A 19,779-nucleotide genomic window follows, 5' to 3' on the forward strand; every position below is an offset into this window, starting at 1 on the left:
GGACTGGGAGCTAAATGTCCAAGGATAAACATCCTATCGAAAAGATAGGCAGGTGGCAGAGGGGGTGGTGTTGCTTTGTTAGTAAGAAATGAAATTAAATCGATAGCAAGAAATGACGTGGGGTCAGACGATGTAGAATCTGTGTGGGTAGAGTTGAGGAACCGCAAAGGTAAAAAAACCATAATGGGAGTTATGTACAGGCCTCCGAACAGTAGTCAGCATGTGGGGCACAAGATACACCAGGAGATAGAAAAGGCGTGTAAGAAAGGCAAGGTTACAGTGATCATGGGTAATTTCAATATGCAGGTAGACTGGGAAAATCAGGTTGGTAGTGGATCCCAAGAAAAGGAATTTGTGGAATGTCTACGAGATGGCTTTTTGGAGCAGCTTGTGGTGGAGCCCACTAGGGAACAGGCAATTCTAGATTTAATGATGTGTAATGAGGCAGATTTGATAAGGGAGCTTAAGGTGAAGGAACCCTTAGGAGGAAGTGAACATAATATGATAGAATTTACCCTGCAATTTGAGAGGAAAAAGCTGGAATCAGATGTAACGGTATTACAGTTGATTAAAGGCAACTACAGAGGCATGAGGGAGGAGCTGGCCAGAATTGACTGGGAGATGAGCCTAGCAGGAAAGACAGTGGAACAGCAATGGCAGGAGTTTCTGGGAGTAATTTGGGGGAGACAGCAAAAATTCATCCTGAGGAAGAAGAAGCATACTAAAGGGAGGATGAGGCAACCATGGCTGACAAGGGAAGTCAGGGACAGCATAAAAGCTAAAGAGAAAGCATACAACGCGGTGAAGAGCACACGGAAGCCAGGGGATTGGGAAACCTACAAAGACCAACAGAGGACAACTAAAAAAGAAATAAGGAGGGAGAAGATTAAATATGAGGGTAAACTAGCCAGTAATATAAAAGAAGATTGCAAGAGTGTTTTTAGATATATAAAGGGTAAGAGAAAGGCAAAAGTGGACATTGGGCCGCTGGAAAATGACGCTGGAGAAGTAGTAGTGGAACAAAGAAATGGCGGAGGAACTGAATAGGTACTTTGCGTCAGTCTTCACAGTGGAAGACACGAGTGACATCCCCAAAGTTCAAGAGAGTTGGGGGGCAGAGGTGAGTATGGTGGCCATTACCAAGGAGAAGGTGCTAGGAAAACTGAAAGGTCTGAAGATGGATAAATCACCTGGACCAGATGGATTACACCCCAGAGTTCTGAAGGAGATAGCTGAAGAGATAGTGGAGGCGTTAGTGGTGATCTTTCAGGAGTCACTTGTGTCAGGGAGGCTCCCAGAGGACTGGAAAATCGCTAATGTAACCCCCCTGTTTAAGAAGGGAGTGAGGCAAAAGACGGGAAATTACAGGCCGATTAGCCTGACCTCGGTCGTTGGTAAGATTTTAGAGTCCATTATAAAGGACGAGATTTCAGAATACTTGGAAGTGCATGGTAAAATAGGGCAAAGTCAGCATGGTTTCATTAAGGGGAGGTCATGCCTGACAAATCTCTTAGAATTCTTTGAGGAGGTAACGAGTAGGTTAGACAAAGGAGAGCCAATGCATGTTATCTACTTGGACTTCCAGCAGGCCTTTGACAAGGTGCCGCACAGGAGGCTGCGCAGTAAGATAAGAGCCCATGGTATTAGAGGCAAGAACTAGCATGGATAGAAGATTGGCTGTCTGGCAGGAGGGAAAGAGTGGGGATAAGGGGGTCCTTCTCAGGATGGCGGCCGGTGACTAGTGGAATTCCGCAGGGGTCAGTGTTGGGACCACAACTTCTCACTTTATATATTAATGATCTAGATGAAGGAACTGAGGGCATCCTGGCTAAGTTTGCAGATGATACAAAGATAGGTGGAGGGACAGGTAATATTGAGGAGATGGCAGGCTGCAGAAGGATTTGGACAGGTTAGGAGAATGGGCAAAGAAGTGGCAGATGGAATACAACATGGGGAAATGTGAGGTCATGCACTTTAGTAAGAAGAATAGAGGCATAGACTATTTTCTAAATGGGGAGAGAATTCAGAAATCTGGAGTGCAAAGGGACTTGGGAGTCCTAGTTCAGGATTCTCTTAAGGTTAACTTGCAGGTTGAGTCGGTAGTTAGGAAGGCAAATGCAATGTTGGCATTTATTTCAAGAGGATTAGAACATAAAAGGAGGGATATGCTGCTGAGGCTTTATAAGGCTCTGGTCAGACCACATTTAGAACATTGTGTGCAATTTTGGGCCCCATATCTCAGGAAGGATGTGCTGGCCCTGGAGAGGGTCCAGAGGAGGTTCAGGAGAATGAACCCAGGAATGAAAGGCTTAACATATGAGGAACGTTTGAGGACTCTCGGTCTATACTCGATGGAGTTTAGAAGGATGAGGGGGGATCTGATTGAAACTTACAGAATACTGAAAGGCCTGGATAGAGTGGACGTGGGGAAGATGTTTCCATTAGTAGGAGAGACTAGGACCTGGGGGCACAGCCTCAGAGTAAAGGGAAGTCCTTTTAGAACAGAGATGAGGAGAAACTTCTTTAGCCAGAGAGTGGTGAATCTATGGAATTCATTGCCACAGAAGGCTGTGGAGGCCAGGTCATTGAGTGTATTTAAGACCGTGATAGATAGGTTCTTGATTGGTAAGGGGATCAAAGGTTACGGGGAGAAGGCAGGAGAATGGGGTTGAGCAACTTATCAGCCATGATTGAATGGCGGAGCAGACTCGATGGGCCGAATGGCCTAATTTCTGCACCTATGTCTTATGGTCTATTGGAGGGGGTCGGGGGGGTGGTTTTATATATAGAATAACAGATACCCGGGAGTGAGTTACAGACTGGAATCTAATCGAGGTATTTGGGGGGGTTTATATATAGAATACCAGATACCCGGGAGTGAGTTATAGACTGGAATCTAATCGAAGAGTTCGGGGTGGTTTATATATAGAACAGAGACGCGAGAGTGAGTTACAGATTGGAATCTAATCGAGGGGCTCGGGTAGTTTATATATAGAATAACAGATACCCGGGAGTGAGTTACAGATTGGAATCTAATCGAGGGGTTCGGGGGGGTTTATATATAGAATAACAGATACCCAGGAGTGAGTTACAGACTGGAATCTAATCGAGGGGTTGGGGGGGGGGGGTTTATATATAGAATAACAGATAACTGGGAGTGAGTTACAGACTGGAATCTAATCGAGGGGTTCGGGTGGTTTATATATAGAATAACAGATACCTGGGAGTGAGTTACAGACTGGAATCTAATCGGGGGGTTTTGGGCGGGTTTATATATAGAATAACAGATACCCGGGAGTGAGTTACGGACTGGAATCTAATCGGGGGTTTTATATGTATATAGAATAACAGATACCCAGGTCTGAGTTACAGACTGGAATCTAATCGAGGGGTTCGGAGGGGTTTATATATAGAATAACAGATACCTGGGTGTGAGTTACAGACTGGAATCTAATCGAGGGGTTCAGAGGGGTTTATATATAGAATAACAGATACCCGGGAGTGAGTTACAGACTGGAATCTAATCGAGGGGTTCGGAGGGGTTTATATATAGAATAACAGATACCCGGGAGTGAGTTACAGACTGGAATCTAATCGAGGGGTTCGGAGGGGTTTATATATAGAATAACAGATACCCGGGAGTGAGTTACAGACTGGAATCTAATCGAGGGGTTCGGAGTGGTTTATATATAGAATAACAGATACCTGGGAGTGAGTTACAGTCTGGTATCTAACCGAGGGGTTCGGAGTGGTTTATATGTTGAATTAAAGGTACCCAGAATTGAGCTGCAGGTTGAAATTTGATTGAACAGCTCGAGTGATTTTATATAAATATTCCTCTATATTATGGATAAAAATTTGTATTGTTATATAATATATACAGCAGTGTTATATCCAATGTAATACCGAGTTCCCCATAAGAGACTGTTAGATCAAGCTGAAGTTCATAGAATTGAAGGCAAATTATCAGCCTGGTTAGCAAATTGGCTAGACAGCGAGTAGGGATAATGAGCAGGCACTCTAATTGGCAATATGTGACCAGTGGCGTATCGCAAGGATCTGTGTTGCGCCCTCAGCTATTCATTGTACTCATTAACAACTTAGATGAGATTGAAAGCCACATATTCAAATTTGCTGGGACACAAAGATGTGTGGCTCTGTAAGCAATTTCAATGGACACGTAACATTACAAAGGGATATTAATACATTAAATAAACGAGCAAAACTATGGTGGGAGAAATGGTGGTGTAGTGGTAACGTCACTGGATTAGTAATCCAGAAGCCCAAGCTATGAGTTCAAAGCTGGTGGAATTTAAATTAAACAAATAAATCTGGAATATAAAGCTAGTCTCAGTAACGGTGACCATGAAACTATCACTGATTGTCATAAAACCCCATCTGGCTCACTAATGTCCTTTAGGGAAGGAAATCTGCTGTCCTTACCTGGTCTGACCTACATGTAGCTCCAGACCCACAGCAATGGATGACTGCCCTCTGAAATGGCTTTGGAAGCCAGTCAGTTCAAGGGCAATTAGGGACAGGCAACAAATGCTGGCCTTGCCAGTAATGCCCACATCCCATGAAAAGAATAAATTGAAATGGATTTCAGTGTAAGCAAAAGTGATGTCATCCACTTTGGACCTAAAGAGGCTAGAAGAGGATATTTTCTAAATGATGTGAAGCTAGAAACAGTGGAGGTCCAAAGAGACTTGGGGTTCAGGTACACAGATCATTAAAATGTCATGAACAGGTACAGAAAATAATCAAAAAGGCAAATGGATTGTTGGCCTTTCTATCTGGAGGACTAGAATACAAGGGGGTAGAAGTCATGCTTTAGCTGTACAAAGTCCTGGTTAGACCACACTTGGAGTCACTGTGAGCAGTTCTGGGCACCACATCTTACAAAGGCTATAAATGCATGGAATAGTTACAACACAGGCCATTCAACCCATTGTGTCTGTGCTGGCCCTCTGATAGAGCAATTCACTGAATGTCACTCCCCCACCTTTCCCTGGTAGCCCTGCACATTTTTCCTTTTCAGATAATGATCCAATTCCGTTTCGAGAGCCTTGATTGAACCTACCTCCACTACACTCTCAGACAGTACATTCCAGGCCCTAACCATCACTGAGTTAAAAAAAAAGTTTCCCCCCATTGCATCTTTTGCCAATTGCCCTCTGCTTCTCAATCCTTCCACCAATGGGAACAGTTTCTCCCTACCTACTGTGTCCAGACCCCTCATGATTTTGAATACCTCGATCAAATTTCCTCTCAACCTTCTCTTCTCCAAGGAAAACAGTCCCAACTTCCCCAATCTACCTTTGTAACGGACCTTGGAGAGAGTGCAGAGTTGATTTACAGAATGATACCTGGGGCTCCAAGGGTTAAAATTATGTGGAGAGATTACGTAATCTAGATTATATTGCCTGGAATCTAGAAGGGTAAGAGGTGATTTGATCAATGTTTTCATAGGGAGAAATAGCCTATTTCTATTCCTCCGCTCTTATTACTCTACAATGTAAAATGTGCTCAGTCATACAAGGTGTGTTGTTATAATATACAGGATTGTAATTCCCAGTAACACAGTGTAGTAATGTATAACATATATCGAAGTCTTCTATCCAGTAATGCACGATATGTTATTCTATATTACCACAGGAGTATTATACCCAATGGGAACACCACCACCTGCAATCACTTCCAAGCTACTCACCATCCTGACTTGGAAATATATCACCGTTCCTTCACTGTCGCTGGGTCAAAATCCTGGAACTCCCTCCCTAACAGCACTGTGGGTGTACCTACACCACATGGACTGCAGCGGTTCAAGAAGGCAGCTCACCACCACCTTCTCAAGGGCAACTAGGGATGGGCAATAAATACTGGCCTAGCACTGACGCTAACCTCCAAAGAATGAATTTTTTAAAATTACCACAAATTTAAGCCTCTAGCATCTAATCTTGCTGCATACTCTCAAGGTGAAATAAAATAAGGTGTTTCTTAAATATGGTAGAGGACAATATATAAAGATGAAGCCACTGATTTATAGTTTTCACAGAATAATGGGTACAGTTGTGGAATCCAATCTGCAGAGCAATAAGAGTCCCAGAATACATTAATTAATAACTGGAATAAAAACAGAAAATGCTGGAAAAACTCAGCAGGTCTGGCAGCATCTGTGGAAAAAGAAAGTTAACATTTCAGGGTGATGACCTTTTACCAGAACCTTTGTGACAAGAGGTCATCAGCCTTTGAATATTTTGCTCTTGAATTAGTAACTGGAATTTGAAGTATTGGGAGGATGTTATCAGCATTTTCCTGATTAGTTTTAATTTCAGGAGATGGGTGGGAATTCTGTGTTAAATGGAGTTTCCATCCAAGTTATAGGTTGTGATCAGGGGAATCAGTAATTCAGAATTGTCGTGGGATCCCCAGAAATTGAAGATGATCCCGGACACCCGCTGTGCACAAAGAGAGCAGGAACATCACAGGGGCCATTAAAGTGAAATGGTTAATTACTTATAAAAATATTGGACACGGTGAATAAAGACTATTTGCCTGACAGTGGAGAATGATTCAATCAGGAAACCAGGTCGTTTTTTTTCAACTGGTGGGCACAAGGATGGGAACATCACATGGCCAACAGCAGGAGGGCGGAGGTGGGCAGCTGGAGGTAGGCAGTCATATTGGAACCTCCATGAATACATCCAGACTTTGCAATCCCTTTCGGAGGGCCTGATTTTACCATCTATGTCGCATAATCACTCTTGTAAAAAGAGAGCTTTCCCACTTTCTGTGAAAATCACACAGGAGGATTACAAATCTTAAATCTATGAACACTTCCCATCAACTTTTTCTGTTCAAATTCCTATGTCAACATTTCTGCTGGAAAATCCCGATGTAAACTTGTCACCTGTAACTCCTCCCCCAATGAAGGTACCTCAGCGCCACCACTCGTGGCACGGTGTAATTACATCCTTGTCAGTTTACATCAGCACCACCCATGGTCAAGATAGCAGAATTTATCATGGAAATGCAAAAATATGGATAGAATGTAACACTTTAAAATTGGGAATGAAAGATGTCACTGAACCTCTGGTCTAATTATCTTGTGCCCTCTTAGGTGGTAGGCAGAATAATCGGGGCAAGGTGGAATGTGGAGTTGAGGCCACAATCAGATCAGCCATGGTCTTATTGAATGGTGGAGAAAGCTCAAGGGGCCAAATGGCCTACTCTTGCTCCTAATTCATTTGGTCGTATGTTCTAACTCCACTTCACCTTAGGGCCACGCTTACACTGAATGCAATGCTACAGGAGATTGACTGGTATTAACAACGAGAACGTCCTGTACAATATGTGAATTCTGGAATTACAAACACTGACTAATATTTCAGCCAGCACTTTCGGAATTAGCTGCGACTGAGTTACCATAAACAACCTCTAGGCCAATGACAGAGCTGAGCTCAAAGCAATGACAAGAGCTCAACTCGTCCCAGTGATGGGGACTTAACTCAGGATTGGGAAGTGAGACTGGATCAGGTGCCAGCCCAGCTGGGTCAGGGTTCGGGATGAAGCAAAATAGGGAACCTGTGAAGAAATGGCTGTCGAGAATTGCTCAAAACGTATTCAGTTCGCAACCAGAGGAGTTGCTGTTTGTCTGTCCGCCACCCTTCAATGTTTGATGGGGCCGTGTAGGGGGGAGCCTGGTGTCAGTGTGGAGAGTTCTTGTCCCTGTGTGGACAGTTACGCCCAGTGTCAGTGTGCAGACTCTCACATCCAGGTTCTCGGGCTGGGGGCCAGTCAACAGGATATTCGGTGAGGCTGCTGGTCCTTTGATCAGCCTCAGCTTGGCTGGAGAAAGGCTACACAATGGTTTAGAAATAGGACCCAGCAGCTGAATGCAGTAATGTCCAGCCTGATTCACATCCTGCCAAGTCTGGTGAAATGGCAGTATGCTCCCTCTACTGGCTGCCAGCCTCTTCTGTGCAAGGAGACCATGCCATCCTGATCCAGGTCTTGGAGGATAGGAGCCTCAGCATTAAAACTGGCACAGGCACAGGGTGACAGGTACAGGAAGGATTCCACTCAGTCAGTACGGGCACTCGGCTGGGCTCAGGGTTAACATTAATTCCCACCGAGGGTGTGAGGAGCTCCCACTGAGGGAGCTCTGTTTATGAGAAGCTCACACTTGGAATTCAGTCACACACTGTGCATAATTAACAAAACATTACATTTAATTGGCAGATCTTCACATAAAAAGCACATCAGAATGCCCGACAAGGGTGCAAATAATGGATCCTCACATGCTGTAACTGTCCTGGGAGCGTTTGATGGGGACAGTGTGGAGGGAGCTTTACTCTGTATCTAACCCCGTGCTGTACCTGTCCTGGGAGTGTTTGATGGGGACAGTGTGGAGGGAGCTTTACTCTGTATCTAACCCCGCGCTGTACCTGTCCTGAGAGTGTTTGATGAGGACAGTGCGGAGGGAGCTTTACTCTGTATCTAACCCCGTGCTGTACCTATCCTGGGAGTGTTTGATGTGGACAGTGTAGAGGGAGCTTTACTCTGTATCTAACCCCATACTGTACCTATCCTGGGAGTGTTTGATGGGGACAGTGTAGAGGGAGCTTTACTCTGTATCTAAACCCGTGCTGTACCTGTCCTGTGAGTGTTTGATGGGGACAGTGTAGAGAGAGCTTTGCTCTGTATCTAATCCTGGGCTGTACCTGTCCTGGGAGTGTTTTTCAGTGGAGTTATGGGTGATCTTCAGCATTAAGTTTGGTATTTTCATATCTATATTATAGACATAACTGGATATTAATATCGGTTGACCTCTTCTATTGGATTAGCTGTGTATATGAAAAAGTTCCTACGTATACACATATGTGTATAAACATATGAAGGTAGCTGTTAATATGGTAAACTGTTAATATGGCCTTATCCTGAACCGGTCATTATCAGATTGCTGTTTGTGGGATCTAACTGTGCATGATTTTGTGATCGTTTGCTGCATTACAACAGTGACTACACTGTAAAGGTATTTCCTGGATTGCACAGTATTTTTGGGGTTGTCCTGAGGTGGTGACAGGCACTCTGCACATTCACATTTTCCCTCGCTGTCAGTGTCAGGTCAGTTAATCTGCCCATATTTAGTGTGGCTATCACGTCACCTTTTGATTTGTACCCTGTGGGGTTAGGGTTGCTCTGTGACATCTCCCTGTGCCTGTCATTCACCCTCTCTCCCTGAAGACTATAGGACCTGCAGTTTCAATAGAGGCCTTTCCCTGCTACATTGAATGCTGGGACTGGCCTACCACCATGATGCCCATCTGCTGTCCAGCAGGAGGGGGAAGATACTGACCAGCGCCCCCCCCCCATGGACCGGGGGGGGAGGGCAGCCAGAGGAAAGTCGATTGAGGGGCGAGGGGATTACAGTAACAATGAATGTCACTTTACCCAGGACCATATCCCAGATACAGCTGCCACCGTTAACCATGACTGGCACCATCCAGTGGATGAAAATCTAAATCAGAATTTGTTCTGTGCGCCTCAATTATTGTTTCCTGTCTGTGGGAGACGATCTGCTCACCCCATCCCCATGAGTTAGGAGTGTGAAGAGGTTGTTTTTTGCTGTTGCTCCCTCACTTTGTGACCGAATATGTTGATAACTTTTAGCTTGGAGGGTTTTTCTCTCTCTCTCTCTCTCTGGGTCACACTTACTGTCCACGGCCGGGCCCTGGATCATATCAAACTTGTACACCTCCTTGGCATAGTACTCGAAGTCGGTGTTGTGAGTAACGCAGCTTTGCTCCCGGTCTCTGCCCAGCTCCTGCAGTAACTCGCGGGTGCTGTTGTACATGGCCAGTACCTGGGCTGGGACCTCGGCTGGACTCGCTTCCTCAGGCGGACTGGTCAGTCTGAGTTTGCTGAGGATCTGTCCCCTGATGGCTTCCACTCGTTTCCTCTTGATGTGCTCCGTGTCCAGGGTGGTGCAGGTGGAAAGCGCCCAAGTGATAGCCACTAGATCGAAGGCAGTCAGGAGGAGCAGCAGCCTCTGCACACACATCGTCCCCGCTCCCAGATCCAGCAGGAACCGATCCCAGGCGCCGAGCTGACCCCCCACCCCCAACCACCCACCCACCCACCCCCCAGCCAGCACCCCCCCCCCCCCCGCACTCCGCACTCCGCACTCAGACAGATCCCCGCCTGCTCGGCACCACCAACTTTCTGCACACTTTCTGGGCTGTTCGCTGCTGCTGCTGCTGCTGCCGGGCTCCCCGCTCCCCTTGTCCTCCGGATCCGCCTCTCTCTCTCTCTCACACACGCTGCTTGTTTTAAAGCGGGGATACCGACCTCCTCGGATCTCGGCTGCAAAGCCTCCCCACCCCCCACACCCCCTTTTGGCCAGGCTGCAAACGAGCTCCCTCTCTCCGATCCTCTTCTCCCTTTCCCCAGCCTCTCGCTCACCGCCCCCCCCCCAACCCCCCCTCACTCCGGCCTTTTATATCCCGGGTCAGTGACGTTCCGGGAGGGTTGGATTATTCAGGCCTGTCCCTGATCACAGCGTCATCCTCCAGCAGCACCCCCCTGGATAGATGAGCAGGGGAGGGGGAGGGAGAGGGGAGACAGGGAGACACAGGAGGGAGATGGAGAGAGAAGCAGTGTCACAAACACACACCGTGTTTCAGTCACAGTCACAGAATAACCAACAAAGCACAAAAATACCAGGGGGAATTCAGACAATTCCCTCCCATTTCCGGCTCTCCATCCCTTCCCCTCCCAGAATCAGGACAGGGTTCCCTCCCCCTGCACAACCAAAACCAAAATTGCTGGAAAGACTCATCAGGTCTGACAGCATCTGTGGAGTGAAAGACAGAGCTAACATTGCCACATACGGACTCGAAATGTTAACTCCGTCTTTCTCTCCACAGGCGCTGTCAGACTTGCTGAGTTTCCCCAGCATTTTTGGTTTTTGTTTCAGATTTCCAGCATCTGCAATATTTTGTCTTTATCAGGGTTCCCCTCGATCCACCCTCCACCCCAGCAGCCTCCACATTCCACCCATCCTTTCCACCACCTCCAGTGTAGTGCCAACACCAAACACATCCTCAACTCCCCCCCCCCCCGCCTCAGCATTCTGAAATATTTTGCTGACAGCTGAGTGGGGTGAACTCTCTCTCCCTTATCTGTAAGGGCAGGCTGCAACTCCTGTGCTGGAGGGCTGCCAAAAACTGAACTGGACTAGTTCTATAAATACTGTGGCTACAAGAGCAGGTCAGAGGCTGGGAATACTGCAATGAGTAACTCACCTCCTGACTCCCCAAAGCCTGTCCACCATCGACAAGGCACAAGTCAGGAGTGTGATGGAATACTCCCCACTTGCCTGGATGAGTGCAGCTCCCACAACATTCAAGAAGCTTGACACCAACCAGGACAAAGCAGCCCACTTGTTTGGCACCACATCCATTCACTCCCTCCACCACCAACACAGTGCCAGCAGTGTGTTCCATCTACAAGATGCACAGTAGTAACTCACCCATGCTCCTTCAACAGCACTTTCCAAACCCACGACCACTACCATCTAGAAGGACAAAGGCAACAGATAGATGGGAACACCACTACCTGGAAGTTCCCCTCCAAGTCACTCACCATCCTGACTTGGAAATATATTGCTGTTCCTTCACTGTCACTGGGTCAAAATCTTGGAACTTCTCCCTAACAGCACTGTGGGTGTACCTACATCACATGGACTGCAGCGGTTCAAGAAGGCAGCTCACCACCACCTTCTCAAGGGCAACTAGGGATGGGCAATAAATGTTGGTCTGGTCAGTGAAGCCCACATCCCATGAATGAATTAAAAAATTGGCACTCCAGCTTTGAGAGCCCACCCACCATCCTTGATTGGTCAGAGCAAGCATGCCCTCAGGCCACTAGTTGGTCAATCTGGCAAAAATCAATGTCGGTTGCTGCTCCCAACATGTTATGGGGTTGGGAGCTGTATTTGACCCTGACATCAGGGTCCTGAGCCAAACCAGAAAAAGCTGCCCCTGTTTCTCTCTCCACCGACGCTTCCAGACCTGCTGAAGATTTCCAGCATCTGCAATATTTTGCTCTTGTAGAAACCCAGATATAATGAGAGCGAATGAGCGAGCAAAACAAAGATATATATCGAGACAGACAGAGAAAAGGACAAAAAATACAGAGAGGAATTTAAAACATATGAACATACAAATTAGGAACAGGAGTAGGCCATACAGCCCCTAAAGCCTGCCCCACTATTCAATAAGATTGTGGTTGATCTGACTGTGGCCTCAACTCCACATTCCACCTACCTCCAATATCCTTTGACTCCCTCGATAGTCAAGAATCTATTTAGTTCTGCCTTAAAAACATTCAATGACTCAGTCTCCACTGCCTCTGGGGAGAAAATTTCACAGACCAACAGCCTTCTGAGTGAAAAATTTTCTCCATCTTAAACATTTTTTTACCATCTTAACTGTAAGACCCTTATTTTTAAACTGTGTCCCCTAGTTCTAGTCTCTCCCACAAGGGGAAAACATCCTTTCAGCATCCACCCTGTCAAGTCCCCTCAGGATCTTATATGTTTCACTAAGATCACCTCTCAGTCTTCTAAACTCCTATGGGCACAGGTCCAATCTCTCTTCATAAGATAAGCCCCTCATCCCAAGTATCAGTCGAGTGAACCTTCTCTGAACTGCTTCTAATGTATTTATATCGTTTCTTAAATAAGGAGATCAAAACTGTACTTTGTACTCCAGATGTGGTCTCACCAATGCCCTGTACAACTGTAGCAAAACATCCCTACTTTTATATTCCATTCCCCTTGCAATAAACAACAACACTCCATTTGCCTTCCTAATCACTCGCTGTACCTGCATCCTATGTTTTTGCGATTCATATACCATGATACCTAGATCCTTCTGTATCTCAGAGTTCTGCAATCTTTCCACATTGAAATATATGCTCCTTTTTATTCTTCCTGTCAAAGTGGACAAATTCACATTTTCCCACATTCTAATTTTTGCCCAGTCACTTAACCTGCCTATATCCCTTTGCAGACTCCTTATGTCCTCTTCACAACTTACTTTCCTACCTATCTTTGTATCATCAGCAAATTGAAAAATGATACATTCAGTCCCTTCATCCAAGTCATTGATATAGATTGTAAATAGTTGAGGCTCCATCACTGCTCCCTGTTGCATTCCACTTATTACATCCTGTTTATCCCTAGTCTGTTTTCTGTTAGCTAACTATCTTCCATCCGTGCTAATATGTTATCCCTACACCATGAGCCCTTGATGTGGCAATGCCATTTGAAAATCCACGTACACCACATCTACAGGTTCCCCTTTATCTACACTGCTTGTTACTTCCTCAATGAACGCTGATAAATTAGTCAAACACGATTTCCCTTTTACAAAACAGTGTTGACTCTGTCTGATTGCAGTGAGATTTTCTAAATGACCGCTATAACATCCTTCATAATAGGTTCCAGCAATTTTTTTATGATGTTAAGCGAACTGGCCTGTAGTTTCCAGCTTTCTGTCTCCCTCCTTTCTTGATTAGAGGAGTCACATTTGCTATTTTCCAATCTAACGGGATCATTCCAGCAACTAGGGAATTTTGGAAAATTAAAACTGATGCATCTACTATCTCAGCAGCCACATGTTTTAAGACTCTAGGATGAAGTCCCTTCATCCACTTTTTTTCCACCCCTTCTACACCGATGCACAGAAGCAGCAGTGGGTACCATCTGCAAGATGCACTGCAGGAATTCACCAAGGCTTCTTTGACAGTACCTTCCAAACCTGTGACCACTACCATCTAGAAGGACAAGGGCAGCAGATAGATGGGAACACCACCTCCTGGAAGTTCCCCTCCAAATCACTCACCATCCTGACTTGGAAATATATCGCTGTTCCTTCACTGTCACTGGGTCAAAATCCTGGAACTCCCTCCCTAACAGCACTGTGGGTGTACCTACACCACATGGACTGCAGCGGTTCAAGAAGGCAGCTCACCCACCACTTTCTCAAGGGCAACTAGGAATGGGCAATTAATGCTGGCCCAGCCACCAATGCTCACATCATTGAAAGAATAAACAAAACATGTGGGTACATTTCTGCTTTTAGTTCCAATAATTCCCTCAGAGAAGAAACAGGAAGAGAGAGAGAGAGAAGGAAACAGAGAAATAAAATACAAGCACAGAAAGAGAAGAATGGGGAGAGAAAAGCATCAAAAGAAATAGATTGAAAGTAACCAAGAGAAGGAAAGATAGAAAATGAAAAAAGAGGAGTCAGGCTCACAGAGAAAGAAAAAACAGAAAAAATACAGTGTGTAATATTGAAAGAAAGAGAGAGCTTTGCCTTGTATCTAACCCCGTGCCGTACCTGTACTGGGAGTGTTTGATGGGGACAGTGTGGAGGGAGCTTTACTCTGTATCTAACCCCGTGCTGTACCTGTCCTGGGAGCGTTTGGTGAGGACAGTGTAGAGGGAGCTTTACTCTGTATCTAATCCCGTGCTGTACCTGTCCTGGGAGTGTTTGCTGGGGACAGTGTAGGGGATATTTTGATCTTCATTTTGTCTCTCCTAGGTGTTGACTATAGCTAATGGGATGTGTCTGGCTGCAATGCTTCAGACTTCTTGAATGTGGGACAGGAATAATAGACCATCTCACTGTCTCTTCCTCACTGTCAGTTCCATTTGATGGTATTGTCAGGGGTTAGAGGGGCTGGCTGCTCAGCAGCTTTATTTGCTGCAAGTAGCGAGGATCACTGCCCAATCGCAGACCGATATCCAGGACCACTGTCCAATCACAGTCCAGTGTCCAGAAGCACTGACCAATCCCAAACCAGGGTTCAGGAGATAATTATTGAGCCACAAGCAGCAGAAAGGTAGAGACTGCCCTCAGGTGGGGAACAGAAGGAAATACAGGGATTCCAGCCCCTCTCCAACAATCAGTCCCTGCTTTCAAAACAAATTGGCACTGAAATCCCTCTGAGCCCAGAGATTATCCACAGCCCACAGGGTGTGTGGAGATCAGAATCAAACCCTTTCTATCCTCCCAAATGTGTTTGCCTGTTTTCCTGGTATTAGACCAGTTCAGCGGAAGGGTTTTCATCTGCAGGTCATGAATTCAAGTCATTAACGAGAAACTTGAGCATAAAATCTCAGCTGACACTGCCAGTCCAGTACTGAGGGAGAGCTGCACTGTCAGAAAGTCTGTATTGAGGGAGTGCTGCACTGTTAGAGGGTGGGTCACTGGGGGAGAGCTGCATTGGCTGAGGGTGGGTCAGAGGGGGAGTGCCGCACTGTGGGAGGGGTGGGTCAGTGCTGCACTGTCGGAGGGCGGGTCAGAGGGGGAGCGCCGCACTGTCGGAGGGGCAGGTCAATGGGGGAGGGGGTGGTCAGTATTGGGGGAGGCGGGGGCGGTCAGTCGGGAATGCCGCACTCATTGGGGTGTGCCGCAATGTCGGACTGGGGGGGGGGTCATGTTGGAATGCTGCAGAATTGTAGTGGGGGTCAGTGGGGGAGTACCGCTCTGTTGGAGTGTCAGTACTGAGGGAGTGCCACACTGTCGGAGGGTCAGTACCGAGGGAGCGCCGCACTGTCAGAGGGTTGGCTTTGAGGGAGTGCTACACTGTAGAGGGTTGGCTCTGAGGGAATGCCGCACTGTTGAGGGTAGGTACTGTGGGAGTGCTGCAATGTTGGAGGGTTGGCTTTGAGGGAGTGCTGCACTGTTGGGTGGTGGAATGCCCACTGTCGGCGGGGGGCGGGGGGCGGGGGGGGGGGGGCCAGTGGGGAATGCCGCAGAGTCGGGGTGGAGGGGGAGGGAGGGGCAGTGGGCGAGTACCGCCCTGTCGGAGGGTCAGTGCCGAGGGAGCGCTGCCCTGTCGGAGGGTCAGTGCCGAGGGAGCGCCGCCCAGTCGGAGGGTCAGTGCCGAGGGAGCGCCGCCCTGTCGGAGGGTCAGTGCCGAGGGAGCGCCGCCCAGTCGGAGGGTCAGTGCCGAGGGAGCGCCGCACTGTCGGAGGGTCAGTGCCGAGGGAGCGACGCCCTGTCGGAGGGTCAGTGCCGAGGGAGCGACGCCCTGTCGGAGGGTCAGTGCCGAGGGAGCGCCGCCCTGTCGGAGGGTCAGTGCCGAGGGAGCGCCGCACTGTCGGAGGGTCAGTGCCGAGGGAGCACTGCACTGTTGGAGGGTGGGTCAGTGGGAAGTCAGCGTTAGTGGAGGAGGGGTGGTCACTGGGAGGGGTTTCTGTGAGGGAGGGTGTCAGTGGGGGAGTGGGGACACTGGGGGAGGGGGGGTAGGGTGAATCTCGCAGGTTCGGTGGGAGGGAAGGGTGTGTTGGGGGGGATGGGGATGGAGGTGGTGGTCGTGTTGGAGGGTGGGATGGAGGCGCTGTGGAGGGGTGAATGTCACGGGTTCAGGGGTTGGGGAGCGGATGGGTTGGGTGTGGAGGGAGTGTGAGATGGGGGGAGGGGGTGTGAGATGGGGGGGAGAGATGGGGGAGGGGGGGAGAGATGGGGGAGGGGGGGAGAGATGGGGGAGGGGGGGAGAGATGGGGGGAGGGGGGGAGAGATGGGGGGAGGGGGGGGAGAGATGGGGGGAGGGGGGGAGAGATGGGGGAGGGGGGGTGATACAGGGGGAGGGGGGAGAGATGGGGGGAGGGGGGGAGAGATGGGGGAGGGGGGTGAGACGGGGGGAGGGGGGGAGAGATGGGGGAGGGGGTGAGATGGGGGGGAGAGATAGGGGAAGGGATGTGAGATGGGGGGAGGAGGTGTGAGGGAAGGGGGTGTGAGGGTGGAAGGGGGTGTGAGGGTGGAAGGGGGTGTGACGGTGGAAGGGGTGTGAGGGGGAAGGGGTGTGAGGGAGGGGGTTGAGGCGGATTCGCGAGGGGGGAGTTGAGGCGGGTTCGGGATGAGGGGAGGGGGTGTGAGATGGGGGGGGTGGTTTCAGGATGAGGGGGGATGGTTGTGGTGGTCCGGGGAGGGTGACAGAGGGGGTCCGGGACGGTTGGGAGGTGGGGGGGCGGGGGCGGTTTCGGGATGAGGGGAGATGGTTGTGGGGATCCGGGGGGGGGGGTCCGGGACGTTTGGTTGGGGGGGGGCGGCGGCGGCGGCTCCCGGGCTAGGGTGTCCCGGAGAGGGCCCTTTGGAACAAAAACTTAACATTTATGTAGCACCTTTCCCATCCCAAGTGTCCCACAGGAGCAGCAGCAAAACAAAACTGGACAACACCGCACCCAGGGCAGCTGGGCCAAGGCCAGAGGCTTGAAGGAGGAGAGAGGGCGCCCGGAGATTCAGGGAGGGAATTATTTTTATTCTTTCTTGGATGTGGGAGTCACTGGGGCTGGGCCAGTGTTTATTATCCATCCCTAATTACCCCTTGAGCAGGTGGTGCTGAGCTGCCACCTTGAACCGCTGCAGTCCATGTGGTGTAGGTACACCCACAGCGCGGTTAGGGAGGGAGTTCCAGGGTTTTGACCCAGCGACAGTGAAGGAACGGCCGATATATCTCCCAGTCGGGATGGTGAGCGACTCGGAGGTCCAGGCAGCCCAAGGCCTGGCCGCCAGCGGTGGGTGTGATGGAAACTGGGGATGCCCGAGAGGGTGGGAACTGGAGGAGGGCAGATATCTCGGAGAGTTACGGGGCTGGAGGAGATTACACAGATAGGGATGGGCAAGGCCAGGGAGGGACTAGGAAACGAGGATGAGAATCTTAAAAGCAAAGCCAGTGCAGGTCAGTGAGTACAAGGACGATAGAGGAATGGGACTCGGTGCAAGTTAGGACACAGGTAATCGAGTTTATGGATAACCTCAAGTATTTGGCCGGTAGAACACCATAAGACATAGGAGCAGGAATTAGGCCATTCGGACCATCGAGTCTGCTCCGCCATTCAATCATGGCTGATAAGTTTCTCAACCCCATTCTCTCCCGCCTTCTCCCCGTAACCTTTGATCCCCTTAACAATCAAGAACCTATCTATCTCGGTCTTAAAGACACTCAATGACCTGGCCTCCACTGCCTTCTGTGGCAATGAATTCCATAGATTCACCAATCTCTGGCTAAAGAAGTTTCTCCTCCTCTCTGTTCTAAAAGATCTTCCCTTTACTCCAAGGCTGTGCCCTCAGGTCCTTGTCTCTCCAACTAATGAAAATATCTTCCCCACGTCCACTCTATCCAGGCCTTTCAGTATTCTGTAAGTTTCAGTCAGATCCCCCCTCCTCCTTATAAACTCCATCGAGTATAGACCCAGAGTCCTCAAATGTTCCTCATATGTTAAGCCTCTCATTCCTGGGATCATTCTTGTAAACCTCCTCTGGACCCTCTCCAGGGCCAGAACATCCTTCCTGAGATAGGGGCCCAAAATTGCACACAATATTCTAAATGTGGTCTGACCGGAGCCTTATAAAGCCTCAGCAGCACATCCCTGCTTTTATATTCTAGTCCTCTCGATATAAATGCCAACATTACATTTGCCTTCCTAACTACCGACTCAACCTGCAAGTTAACCTTAAGAGAATCCTGGACTAGGACTCCCAAGTCCCTTTGCACTCCAGATTTCTGAATTCTCTCCCCATTTAGAAAATAGTCTATGCCTCTGTTCTTCCTACCAAAGTGCATGACCTCACATTTCCCCACGTTGTATTCCATCTGCCACTTCTTTGCCCATTCTCCTAACCTGTCCAAATCCTTCTGCAGCCTCCCCACCTCCTCAGTACTACCTGTCCCTCCACTTATCTTTGTATCATCTGCAAACTTAGCCAGGATGCCCTCAGTTCCTTCATCTAGATCATTAATGTATAAAGTGAAAAGTTGTGGTCCCAACACTGACCCCTGCGGAACTCCACTAGTCACCGGCTGCCATCCTGAGAAGGACCCCCTTATCCCCACTTTCTGCCTCCTGCCAGACAGCCAATCTTCTATCTATGCTAGTAGCTTGCCTCTAACACCATGGGCTCTTATCTTACTGAGCAGCCTCCTGTGCGGCACCTTGTCAAAGGCAGGAGGATGGTCAGGAGTTCATTGGGATAGTGAAGCCTCGAGCTGATAGTAATTTCTTCATTATCAAGTCCCTGTCCAACTCTCTCTCAAAATTATTTATGGAATCAGCCTCCATGATCTTTTCAGGTGAAGTATTCCAGATCCAAACAACTCTCTGAGTGAAAATAATTCCTGTCTCCCCTCTGATCTTGATTGAATGATTTCATATATGTGAATGCTGGTTATTGACCCTCTCCCCACAAGGAATAGTTTTTCTATCAAAACCTCTTATCATTTTCAAAACCATGATTGGGTCACCCCTTTGATGCAAGAACAATCCTAACTTTTCCAACCTCCCCTTACACCTGAATCCCTCACCCTGGTAACACCCTGGAAAAACCATCTGTTCCATTTCTAGGGCTTTTACATCTTTCCTCAACTACGGAGCCCAGAATTCACCACAATATTCCAGCTGAGGTCTAATCACTGATTTATAAAGTTCCATCAGCGTTTTTGCTTTTATTGTCAATTCCTTCATTTCTAAACACAAATAACCCTAATGTTTTTAAATCACCTTTACGTCTTGTCCTGGCACCCTTTGATTTATGTATACGGACACCAAGGCCTCTCTGCTCTTCTCCACTTCTCAAAATTATGCCATTTATAGTGTACCATCTTTCTGCATTAGTCCTCACAAAATGCATCACTTCACACTTCTCCCCATTGAAATCCATCTGCCAGGTTTCTACCCATTTCACCATCCTTCATCTTGAA

General features: G+C 48.2%; 1 protein-coding gene across 2 annotated transcripts in view; it reads right to left on the reverse strand.

Moving 5' to 3' along the window:
* tgfb3 (transforming growth factor, beta 3) overlaps positions 1 to 10,114 on the reverse strand; it is a 57,731-nt gene extending 47,617 nt beyond the window's left edge. For both annotated transcript variants that reach the window (XM_041215249.1, XM_041215248.1), the window contains exon 1: positions 9,721 to 10,114. In XM_041215249.1, the coding sequence (XP_041071183.1) occupies positions 9,721 to 10,066 (346 nt within the window). In that variant the 5' untranslated portion in view covers positions 10,067 to 10,114. The remainder of the gene's footprint in view (positions 1 to 9,720) is intronic.
* Between the last annotated feature and the right edge of the window lie 9,665 nt (positions 10,115 to 19,779).

This window comes from Carcharodon carcharias, chromosome 20, assembly GCF_017639515.1.
Source record: "Carcharodon carcharias isolate sCarCar2 chromosome 20, sCarCar2.pri, whole genome shotgun sequence".
Classification (NCBI taxonomy): Eukaryota; Metazoa; Chordata; class Chondrichthyes; order Lamniformes; family Lamnidae; genus Carcharodon; species Carcharodon carcharias.